Source organism: Lepisosteus platostomus, chromosome 7 (assembly GCF_059453375.1).
Source record: "Lepisosteus platostomus isolate fLepPlt1 chromosome 7, fLepPlt1.hap1, whole genome shotgun sequence".
In the NCBI taxonomy this organism is placed as follows: Eukaryota; Metazoa; Chordata; class Actinopteri; order Semionotiformes; family Lepisosteidae; genus Lepisosteus; species Lepisosteus platostomus.
The window spans coordinates 14,448,439-14,461,387 of record NC_142617.1 but is presented as its reverse complement, the minus strand read 5'-3'; the positions used below and the strand labels follow the sequence as shown (position 1 = coordinate 14,461,387).

The 12,949-nt window shown below is 35.1% G+C and overlaps 1 protein-coding gene across 10 annotated transcripts in view; it reads right to left on the bottom strand.

Moving 5' to 3' along the window:
- The window catches only part of LOC148658349 (protein furry homolog), a 112,704-nt gene that overhangs the window by 62,944 nt on the left and 36,811 nt on the right, over nt 1–12,949 (bottom strand). For all 10 annotated transcript variants that reach the window (XM_088639414.1, XM_088639415.1, XM_088639407.1 and 7 more), the window contains exons 3-7: nt 6,405–6,458; nt 4,215–4,354; nt 2,443–2,533; nt 1,743–1,822; nt 1,579–1,659 (exon numbers count right to left, since the gene is read on the bottom strand). In XM_088639414.1, coding sequence (XP_088495540.1) covers nt 1,579–1,659; nt 1,743–1,822; nt 2,443–2,533; nt 4,215–4,354; nt 6,405–6,458 — 446 coding nt within the window. The remainder of the gene's footprint in view (nt 1–1,578; nt 1,660–1,742; nt 1,823–2,442; nt 2,534–4,214; nt 4,355–6,404; nt 6,459–12,949) is intronic.

Sequence of the window (12,949 nt, the reverse complement as noted above, 5' to 3'; positions counted from 1 at the left end):
GCATTTGGCAGAAGTTCAAAACAGGGTGACTTTGTCCCTCTTTTTCCTATTTATTGCAGGATGTTTGTGCTGTTTGTGGGGCTTAGTACTGAGCCTGGGAGAATTAAGCCTGCCTTCACTATGGTGCTCCTCCAGACCTCATAACCAATAACCATCTGTGTAGGGGGATTCATAGACATAGCACTTGCTTCGGCTCCTGTGTCAGTTCTATCAAGCTTTTGGGGCATCTGTTTCATAGAATGTGCAAGCTAATTACTCCAGGAGTGTAAAAATTAATTCTGCTGGACAGGCTGTTGCATATGCTATAAATAGAAACCACTTTTTATTTTCTTGCTTCATCTCTGGGGGATCTGATGCATTTCGGATAATAATGCAAATACTGTGTGTACTCAGCAGTATGCAATCAAGAGAAACTAAAGTCATCCCAGGATCTAATGTTTGACTGTCCCAGAACATTCTTTTTCTACACCAAAAAGACAAAGATGACTTCAATAGTCAGACCGAAACGGGGAAACTAAGCCTGATCTTTATGTACTGTAGGCCACAACGAAGGGTGTAAGACCCCCACTTTTAAAGGCCTCCATTTTTGTGTTTCATATGGTATCATATCTAACAAGCAAAACATCTAAATCTGAATCCTTCTTGTAGGACCGATTACGCGCTATTAATATTTCAGTGATTGTTAAAGAAATTGGAAGTGACGATTCTTAATCTTACAAAGAACAATAAGATGGAAAAAAAGGATGATCATTTCCACATTTTTTAAAAGGAAGAAGCAGATGAAATGGTTAAAAATGGGCTTAGTACTTTCTATAATCTACCAAGATGTCAGCTCCTAATACACCCTATTTCATCGGATTTCATCAGAATGACAAGCAACAAAAAAGTTCATCCTAGCTAAGAAATGATTTTGGCACTGAACAAAACAGATATTGTTGAAGAGTACTGGTATGCAGGATGCTAACCAACCAGGTCTCTATTTTAAGGATTCACACAATGCTGGGGGAATCTGGAAACTTCACATAAACAGAAACCAATTTCCATTCCTATTATGGAAAGAGAAGGACTCATCCAAAACAAACCTCTCATAATTTACTTATAGTCCCAGTTCAACCTCAATCTTTCATTCGCACCTCTTTCTAGTTCATTACCATGAACAATTGATTTTGTTATAATTCAAATATGTAAACATCCAGAATTACCAAACAAAACTCATCATGATTTTGTAATGAACATTAAAATGCACCATCAAAATTAAATATGTACAGTATGTGTGAAAAGAGAAAAAACCCCAACTTACAGTATGTATCATTCATGCTAATCGTGGAATTGACTGTATTTCCCAAGTAACAACTGTAACACATGATGAATTAGATCTTTTCATAAGAGCATAATTAAAGAAACAGAACCTTTTAAAGACAAAGACTTTTTAAGTAAATTAACTGAATGGTTGAGCTCCATTTTTCACTGTTCTTTCCAACACAAAAAGAATCTGTAATCTCCCACTTTAATACCTAGATATAAAAATCCTTCCTATCAGTTGAACATTTAATTATTATACTATATTATACAACTTACTTAGACTGGGCTAAGACTCCAATTACTTCTGCATATAGATCTGCTACAATGTGCATGTTTCCAGTGTTAGGACCGAGGTACCTAAAAACAGAAAGAAACATTACTTACGATTCAATCGCATAAAGCCGAAAGTCTGAATTAAAATCAATAAAATGGTGTATTACCCTTCTTTGTATTTAAAGTGCTTGAATGCCAAGTTAATAACTTCATGGATCAAACCATCCAGTAAGGGATGAAGTGGAATCTAATCATTGATAAGAAAAAACAGTCAGTTATAACAGGATTTTTAAAGAGAATAAAAAATTATACAATAATAAGTCCTAATCAAAACAAAGATATAGTGTATTGCCATGAAAAAAATGAGTTAAGTTTTGGCTTTCAAACTTTATTAGATACTTCAAGATGATTTCCTGTTTTGGAAACTGAGTCTAAATCAATAAACTTCGACCTACAAACATTAATGCTACTAAACCAGAGGTAATGAATAATTCCAAGTAGCTAAGAGCAGAAACCTGAATCTTAAACAGGGTATCCAAGCTCTTGGCACCAGAAATGAGAAACCAGAATACACCCAATGGAAAAAGTCTAACTACAGCTTGTGTTTGTTTGATGAAGTTTCACAGGCAAGAAAGAAAATATATTTTTGCAGGTCCCTTGTCTATAAACCACAGTATGTGGATTAGGTACAATTGCAAATCTTGCCTAAATTAAACTCAATCTGTTAAGGCCTTCTCATAAAATTACTGAAGCAATTTCTATTTTGCACAAAGAAATCACTTAAATAAAAGGACAAACGCACAGTATGTAAACAGGAAAAATCAGGATACATAAAATTTAAAGTAAAAAAACAGACACATACTGTACCTGTTTTAAAACTTCTATAAGTACTAAAGAGAAAATAAAATCAATTGCCAAATCTCTCCTTTCAAGTAAGTAATCCTTCTGTTGCTCATCACTGTAACAGAAATGTAGAAAAATTATTAACATTTATAATTTAAACACAAGCCACCAGTGAGGAAAAATCTCCATTACAATTAGTATATCTAGACAAGAAATTTGGAAGAATTACCACCATAATGCAGTAAAGTTGGTACTTCAGAGGAATGATTTTGTTTGCTAAGAGCTCACTGAACTGTATATGCATTTGTAAATTCTAAGGTAATACCATTACCAGTAAAAAGACAAGATATAAACATTTATCAGGAATAAGTAAGGTAAATCACGGAAATGTATTGTATTTCATTATTACTTACAATCCTTTCCTACTGTACAGCAAAGACCTATTGTATAGAAAAATGCTGAACTTTTAATGGGAACCAAAGGAGAAGAGAGCAGATACTAAAAAGGACCTACAAAATTATTAGAAATAGTATAAATTCCAAATATGTTCAAATAAAGATGTTTAGCAATAAATGTGGGACACTGTACAGTAGTGGTTAAGGCTTGGCCTCCTAACCAGGAGTCTGTGGGTTCAAGTCACCTTTGACTTCAATTGCTCCAGTTCACCCAGTTCGTGTCCCATCTAGGGCAGAGCCATTACTCTTTGCACTGCTGTCACTACAGAAATTGTGATACACCCAGGCCTGATAACTCTCACAGGGCTAAGTATGAATATTTAATTAATCAATAAATTATAATAGCTTTCACATATTATTTAATATTTCTTTTTTCTAAAACAATACTTATTTGTCTTATTTATCAATACAAATACTCAACACATACTGTAGGTACCTACAGTAAAACAGCAGTAAGGCATTGCAGAGGTGAAAAATATGTGTTTATTACGTTTAAAATTAACGTGGCCACACACCTGTGTAAAATATGGGCCGTTACCCAAATTATATTCTTGTGTCTGAATCACAATCACAGAGAATGAGGTAAAATGTGCTTGGAACACTGAACTGCCAAATAATGTACTACTCCCATTTCAGTAACTGAGATACATTATCTGATTTACCTAATGAGTTCGCTGCACAATTTAATGCAGAATATTACTGATACTCAGTATGTATCTTTTAATACGTTTATTAGATAATTAATAATTCGAATCACGGAAATCATTCAAAACAATATTCAATTAGATGGCAATATTAAGGGAAGAAAGTGTTTGAAAATATTTATTTTAATTGCCCTGTTATTCAGTATTTTGGGATTTATCTAACGTTAACTATATCGTTAAGGAAACTGACACCAACCAATAACTGCCCTCACTAGTTAGCTGTTGGATGTTTGGGTCTTTTTGAGCGATACCATCAAAGATGAAGCCTTGATCATAGTTCTTAACCAGTCCTGGACTAACAGTATCATGTGCTCACAGTGTGATTGACATGGACCACCCAACAATCATCCTTGATATGATGTTACGATTGAATCAAGATAACAGTTCCTCTGCAGCTAAAAATCTCAGGACGGAGAATAAATAATCAATCAGACACAATAGCTGGATGTAGTTTTAATATTAAAGGATTTATGTTAAAAGCACATGCCTTCCCAACTCATTCAATATAACAACTACTCTAACATAAAAATGATCTCAGCGAAACATGTGCTGCCCTTATATTGTGTCATGTTAAAGAGTTTTGGAAAAAGCCTACCTGAATTAAAAAATAAAATTAAATAAGTGGAGAAAACCTTACTTTTTAGACTTAGTGTTGGCTCTTGGTCTGTATTCGTGCGACTCATCTTCTAGTCCATTCTGTCGTTTATACCAATCAAACAAAGTGCGCAGGATGGAAGGCAGACAGTATTCTGCCAGGGAACTCATGGTGCTGATGAGCTACATAACAAGACAAAACAAACACAAGAAATTCAATGTTGGGGTAAAACAGATGGCTCCGGTATCCTCCCACTGTCCAAAAACATACTGGTAGGCCGATTGGCTTCTGGGAAAATTGACCCTGGTGTGTGTGTCTGCCCTGCAACAGACTGGCTTCCTATCCAGGGGGTACCCTGCCTTGCTACCATTGCTTGCTGGGATAGACTCTTTGGCTGAACTCTAAACAGTTATTAAATCCTCCTAATCATCCTTGTAATTCCTAATTCAAAAGCCTGTGTTTCCTAAATTTTACCATGTTTACGAGGTACGAAATCTTTCTGAGATATTAATTTTTAGAACACTCCTTAATGTAAACATGCTAGTATGGCTAACTACGCTTACTTTGTGCTTTCATTTTACTCACTTGTGCTTACTTCCTTCACTAAGAAACTGAGTCAGGTTTCTACTGGCAAGCACATGTTGCAGAACCAGAAGTATTTAAGTTTAATAGAGATGTGTGAGTCTTTGGCAAGTGAAGGAAGCAACAGAAATGTAGACATGTAGAGCGTTGTGGGCTATGCCAGCTGCAGGCATGAGGCTAAAACAGCAACAGTCAGACTTACAGTTGGATAGGTAACAGAAGTGCATAGAGGAAGACATACTGTACAAACACAGCCAGACAGAAGAATCATTTTGTGGATACTGAAACTGTTAAGCCTTCAGGTCCCCTCCACAAGGTCTAGCAGTGAGTATGACTATGAAGGGTGCTCATGAGGTGGCCTGTGTGTTCTTTAAGTCAAGGCAGGAAGGAAGGGTGGGTAGAGACAGGGATCCAGAGCAGCGAACAGGAAGGGAGGGGAGTCTGGCCAGACCGTGCTCCAAACAGCGGACCCTTCATTCTGCACAGCACAGGGGATGAATCCTGGCTCTGTGCTGCAGCTGAAAAGGCAGCAGACATACGCACACATACAACCCTGCTGCCATGAATGATCATTCTCTCATCAATGAGCTCCATACACCCAGAGCATATCAGGTCTCTAAAACCAGGTCTCCTTGCTCTAGCCATGTCTCAAAAGGTCTTTTCTGTGTGCACAAACTATTGACTTATAAGTATGCTTTTCAAAATATATATGTACATACAGTATGAACATTTATTCATACAGAGCACATATTATGCTTACCCCACCTATCACTACAAGTCACTATGTGTATTTGTGAAAGCCTTAAACATATTGCCACAATCTTCTTTCAGGAATATCAAGAGAGCAGTTTAATTCTGATTAGTAACATTAATGGCTACACACTAATTCACTGTCAATGGATCTGTTGAGCCGTATACCATTAGATGGTGAAATTTAATATTATTTCTTTATTGTATTCACAGACAATGAGGTAAAGAAACAATATTTGCTCCTCTCTTTAAATGTGAAAAAGCAATGGGATTCTAAAATGTACAGCATACCTTTTAGTAGAAAAGTAGACACCCTTATCTGATGAACTGATTTGCAAAGCTAAAATTTAGCCCATTGCAAGAGATTCACTTTCACCCAAGAGGCAAACTGTCTGTGAAAGGAAATTTCCCCAATTTTTATGTTAGCTAGGGTTGCTCTGGGAGATCTACACACACAGGGATGAATCAGGATGCACATTCTGTTGCAAATCTGATTCGGGAGTATATATTTAGCAGAAATGGAAAATTACATTTTTTACAGTGAAAAAATGTCAGATTGGACTCAGATCCAGCCTGTGCTGTAAAGCTTCAGAAATAGTTCATTTTATAGTTAAAGTGCTAGAACATTGGGCAATTAATATTAGACATATAAAACAGCTAACAATAACCTGTTCCTTAGAGCTGTAACTCAAATGCCTAAGTATAAAAGCCCATTGTGGTTTGACTACTCAGTATTCTAACACTGGGTTTTATTGAGGGAAAGAGACAACAACAAGAGGATTTGTTGATCACTCTTGCAATTCAGCCAGAACACCAAAAGTATAATAATTTGTTTAGTCAATAAAGTATAATAATTGCAAAGTAAAACACAAAGATTACTTCAAGTAAATTGAGTCTTACTTGGTCAAACTGTGGATCCTCTCCTCTCTGCAGGGATTTTGTCAATGGTTTTTCCTAAAAAAAAAAATCATAATATATAATAAATAGAACATAGAATGTTAGATATTATATATAATATGTTATTAGAATTAGATTAGATTAGAAAACCTTTATTATTCCAAACTTGGGAAATTCATTTGCCAATATTGCATCACAACCGTCACCAATTTAAAGACAAGCATAGACAAAACACATGCATAGAAGTAGAAAAATACAATAAAAACAAAATGATATTCCTACAAGACAGTACATATAATAGTACAATGATTCAGTACACTTAAAAAAGTACTGTACAGTATGTAATGCTGCTATAAAGGGTGTAACTTCCATTGCTCATTATCTGTTTTCCTTCATAATAGTTTAATAGAGCTCCAAAACAGTCATTTGGGTATTGCCAATATATCTATTGGCTTATCTGACAGCTTTCTCCAGTTTATTCCAATCTCTAATTCGCATATTACCATATACTGTACACTTAAGAGGCAAAAGAGGAGAGTACTCTGGGCCACAGTGTTGTAAAATAGAGTAATCAAAGTGTGGTCAACAGTAAAAGAGTTCAACTTCCTCATGCAATATACATAAGTGCAGCTGTCTGTTTTTAAATGTAACTGAAGCACAGGCATTAAAGCTCAATTTATTATCAATAATAAATATAAATTATTGTGATTATTAGAATATATAGCACATAATAAATAGCAAAACATTCTCACTTCTAATAATATCTCTGGCTAACCTCTAACCTTTTTTCCATCAAGTTACCTATTACTTTTCAAATACCTGTTGAAAATTAACTTGCAAAAGACAGACTACAGCTAACACCCATAGCACTTTCACAGTTAGTCTGTATCATAAGTGGCATTACATTAATGGTGTCATGTACTGTAACTACCTGTCTTTAGTAAAAGGAAGTGTTCTGCACTTTAGCAAGTAATCATTACCAAAGACCACAGTTCAGAATTAATTACTTGAATTGTTTTAAAACCCAATATATTTGGTTATACTGTAGCAGGCATTACAACTAATAACCAAGTCAGTGGACTTTCCTGTGAAAAAAGAAAGTCTTCCGTTTAGAATAAGTGGAATGTCATCTGTCCAAGCATTATTGTTCCAGTACGCTTATGTGCTCAACGGTAGGATTCAGAAAATGGAGTGACCCTGAATTTGTCACTATGCACATGTTCCTAACTACTTTTCCAATTTGTTCTGCTACTGTTGCATTGTCACACAGCTACCAATAATATTACTTTACAGAAAATATACAATTTACTGTATATCACTAGGAAATAATTGCAGTTCTATTCAAGACATAGATTTTAAAAACAGTTTCTAAAATGAACTTTTATTAGTTAACTCTATTAATTGTAATTTATTACAAATGACCTATTTACATAAAATAACCAACTCTTATTTCAGTTGTTTGGAAAAATATTTTAAGTCCCTAGCCCTGCATACTGCTGGGTCAGTTCTGAGTTTATAACATAAAAAATAAATCATGAATTAAAGTATGTTTCAGGATTAGTTTGTACTACAATCAGTAGCATGCTTAAGATCCTATTAATGCTGTAACAGTAATCACCAGTGATTAAATACCTATTTACTTATAAAGCTGTCCTTGAGAGGCACTAGTGGAGTAGTGGTTAGGGCTCCAAACATATGACTGTGAAGCTGTGGGTTTGAATTCCAAGTGGGTCATTAGTGTTGTACCCTTAAGCAACATGCTTCATTCAAATTGCTTCAGTTAAAAGTCCAGCTGTATACATTAGGACAAACGGATGTTGCTTTTCAAGCATCAACCAAATTCATTAATATAAAAAACCTGCATTTACAATGCTTTTTGAGTTTGGAAGCAGCAACTAGAATTCAACATTTCTCAGTTACAATTGAAACTTATGTAGCTTTTCATCTGAAACTTCTTGTTATTAACAATCTAGTGGTAAATTTCTATCCAATGCACGTATCAACATTTTAAAGAACTAGCTGTTCTGTGTACTTGACTTTGAATTGTCCGATACAGTGGCATAATTGAAACAAAGCCATTTGTCTTCATCTCAGTCTCCTTACAGTGACTGTATGCTAGCCCAGATCTATCAGTTGAACTGTATTTCACACCCTCAGCAAAGCATAGCTTTTAATTTTGACTCCTCAATATTCTCTTGGGATTTATTTTCAACTCCAAAAAATGAGAAAGCTTTCATCCTAAGAGAATGCTGGAAAAATATTGATTAAGGACATTTTTGAGTTACACAGCATTGCAAAATGCTGTGTCATTTTCAAATAAAGTTACCTGATACAATACATTCAATAACTTTATTGAGATTCTTAACAATAGGTATATATTTTAGAAAGGTTTTTTTATAAAGGAAAGGTGGCCATTTCCTTTCAGAACAAATGATCTTAATATTCTTAGCGATCATTTGGATAGAACAATATCTAGAGCACTAATTTTTAAAGTGTGCGCAGTTCTGTTCAAACAATTCTTTGTGTGGAACAAACAAAACAGACAGTTGTTGTCTATCTAGAATCCTCACGAAGCAGTGTAAAGTAAGAGTTTTTTTCTGTTTTAATTGGCAAACCTTTAATATGCAATAGCAGTAACTATCAATCCCCGCAACCACAATTCTTAGCATTCAAATGCAATTAAATTGACAAAATATGTACAACATGGTCTGTTAGTCACAGTTCCAACTATTGGATTAATTGTAACAGGGGACTTCTTCAGGCTCAGGGAGAACTTTCCTAGCACATCACAAGAATGTACTAAATGCTTCAGGGAACATTTCCTCATGCCTTGCAACACAAAACAAATATGTCTGCATAACAGGAAATGCTTTGCTGTAGAGGAGGCCAGACACCTGCTTGAATAGGATAATAAAGGTTGGCATTGAAATATACCAATTTATGGGCCTCTTCCTTGCACACTTTGTCCTGTGGAAAGCAATGGTTTCTTAGGCGTTTCTTTTATTGAAAAATTGCATCATTGTAATTTTAAAATAAACATTTATACTTTAACACACCCAGACTGAGATCCCTCCCTATTGTCAAGCTTCTCAAGCTTCTATCAGAAGCTAAAAGCCTGGACTCAGAACAGCCCCTGGTTTCCACTGGAGGAAGGAACAGGACACAGTCTGATTGGTTTATGCTTCTTTCATAGGGTAGTGGCAAGGCTTTGCTGACGGCTGATCTTTCCGAATTCAACCAACACCACCCATCACAGATTTTAGTGCCTAAGTTTGTCCTCTCCCCCATTCACTGAATCAACCAGTCTCCAGTGACAGCTAACTAACCAACTACCTAAAACATGGCCTTCCCAAAAGACAGGAACAAACCTGTGTACTACTCAACAAGTAATATATGAAGCTTGCAGGACCACACATCGTTACATTCTGCTCACTAAGACTGTACATTACCAATTGAAAACATTACCATAAAGCATCATGATAGCAAACAAATGTGTCACATTATGATTTTTTCATCATTTCTAAAGTGCCTAAGTTTTGCATTTTTAGGTGAAATGGATCTTAATTGCTTAGAAAACCTTTAAAGTTTAAGGTTGAGTAGACTAAATAAAACATCTCGGCAGCCTTCAGGTCAAGTGGTCTTACGAGACTAACTGACACTTTAAACAAAATGTTGAACCCTTCCACAAATCCTGCTTTATCGTTAGCAGCTGCAGGGGAGGGAGGGAGTCAGAAGTTTCAGCTAAATTGAACTTGAGAACAAGTAGGCAGCATTACAGTTTCGTTGCCTACCAAGCCTTTTCTTGTCCTGAACACAGCAGACAGCCCAGTCATTAAGGAGGGAAACAGGTTTCTTTAGTATTCTACTATGGTTAAGGAAGAAAGGAGTTTAAGGAAGGGTGCAAACAGGCAAATGGATAGGGTTTGCATCTCTCAAGTGCTGTTGGTTTCATTGTTTGGTAGTTAAACATTTTAACTAAATTAATCTTTTACTTATCTTTTTTTATGTTTTCCTGCACAAACTGCAGATTCAAAATCTAAATCAACTGCTCCCTTTATTACAAACACTGTTAAGAGAATTTAATTTAAAAATTCTCTGAACATCTATCCTGCTTAGCAGCCAGAAATCAATATGAAGTGACATTTTGTTTCTTGCATTTCTCCATGTCTGTCTCATCTAGACTGTTTATTTCCACCAAATGAAAAACAAATCTGCCTCCTCATGATGAAACACTAGGCACAGCACAACTGGTACTCCAGACTGAACAAAAACAATGCTAAGATGTCTCTTTATGATAAAGTGATGAGTGCCAACAAGAGTTGTTTTTATATTGATTTTTAAAAGATTAAAAGATTGCTTTACATCTGAGAAACAGCCTAACAAATTCCATGCCCCATGATGCATTAATCACCCAAGTTACTGTATATTATGATTTTTTTCTTCCTAAATCAAAGAACAATACAGCCCTACACAATCACAAATCCTTGCTACACATTAGCCAATTGAAGGCAAAAAGAAGAAACCTGAATAGAAGCGATGGGAACTAAATTGATTGTTCATTGTCAATTTCATGTTCTGCATTCTAGTGATATTAATGTATAGAGTATTTCTATGTTGACTGTATCTGTGAAGACCTAAAGGTTTTAGGGGTTTAACAGGCATGAGAGCAGCTGTAAAATGATAAGACATGAAAAAGTGAACAGATAGCTCATGGTCAATGGTGTCATGTGATTCTGATACCATCAAACAGCTGAACAGCTGATCCCTGGTGGAAGTTCATTAATGGCTTTCAGCCTAATGTGTTTTCTATGATTATTTATAACCTAATAAATCAGTCATGATTCTATGTAGTTCTTTTTCAAGCTTTCTGAATGAGGAACACAGCAAATTGATCGTGAACATTGTCTTAACAGAAATCAATACTGGTGCTATATGAGAAATATTCTGAAATAAGACTGATTTAACAGATTGAATGGCAAAATGAACAATAAACCAAAATAAAAAAAAAAACTGTCTGGCCTTCAAGATTCGATGTATGCAGCTAATAATAAGATTTAATAGACTGAAGAGACTAGCAAGGGCTGGTGTATTTTACTTTCCAGTCTGTCGGTTTGGAGTCTGTCAGCTGATACAAGAAGTGAAATTAATCCCATTTTTTTCCATGTATAGGTGAATTGGATTTGGAACACTTTGGGCACTCTCTCCTGTTTTCACACAAACGGAGAAAAAACCACAGACCAATTGACATGGAGGGTCACATTTAATAGCCTGTGCTCAAAACACATTTGTTCTGTATCACTACAACTGCAATTTGGAAACAAAAACTACGGCCTACACTTGTTCAACCTCCACCTGTGCATGAATCAATCCAATGAAATCTAACAAATGTCTGAGTATGATTATAATCATAAACTGACAGACTACATATCCCTTACAAGCCATAGTGATTTATAGTCAAAATATTACAAAGCAATTGTTTAATTCGCACACATTCTGTATACACACAGTATATAAACCACATTTAGAGAAATGGCAGTGACTTATCTTGCATGACTGTACTGCAAAGCAAGCCAAAAATCTGAAATTATGGGTTGCAAATTGGTTGCAAATCCACCTTTGAGGAAAATGTTCTGAAGCCGAGAAGGTTAACTTGCAAAACAAAGGCAGTATCTGCACATGAAGAGAGACTCAGTGGGTTGACAGGTTGTATAAGTCTGCTGTCAATATAAGGAAGCATCTGTCATTGTTCTGATGATAATCCAGCAAATATTTAAATATATATTAATATTTTAATTTTTTTTTTGCATTTTTGCAAAGTCTATAGTTAAGATGGGTGCTCCCGGCATTTAAAAACACATAATTAGAGGTGACACCAACAAACTGACTGGTAACACTGTCTGTCTACAATCCGTCATAACATTTAAACCATATAAATAATAAATGCTTTATTAAGTCATTATAAACCACTGTTTCCTTAACTGTTACACTTCAAACAGTAACAGAATTGTTTAAGTCAAGGTAAAATGTAATGAGCTGGTCTAGCCAGGATCTTTTTTAACAGTTTTTAAGAAAAATGCAAAAATATTCTTTATATGTATCCCAAAGGCACCTGAACCTTTGACTACTCCTGAACATCTGTCAAAAAATTATATGCAGGGAAAAGTTTACAGTAAACCCCTAATCCTTAAAAAATAACTGCACTAGAAGCTAACAGTTTATGACTGATATCTTAGAGTTATTAAATCTACATTATATAAATCAGATGTCCAACCATTTGTGAAAGAAAAGTGTTATTAATCACTAAGTTATTCTTTTTATTGAAATTATGTGGCAATGATCCATGAAAGTAATACAATCTAATGTAAAACACAAATCTAAACCATTCCAAGAAGGTTTGTTAAGTTTTAACTTAAGGTAATTACAGTACTTCTCAGAAACTGAAACACTTTTGCAAGATAATTTCCCTTTTAGTATAAAGCTTATCAACCCCAGGCAAAAACTGCTGAGCTTTATATTTTGTTTTAAAAATACTGTAACCAAGTTTACAA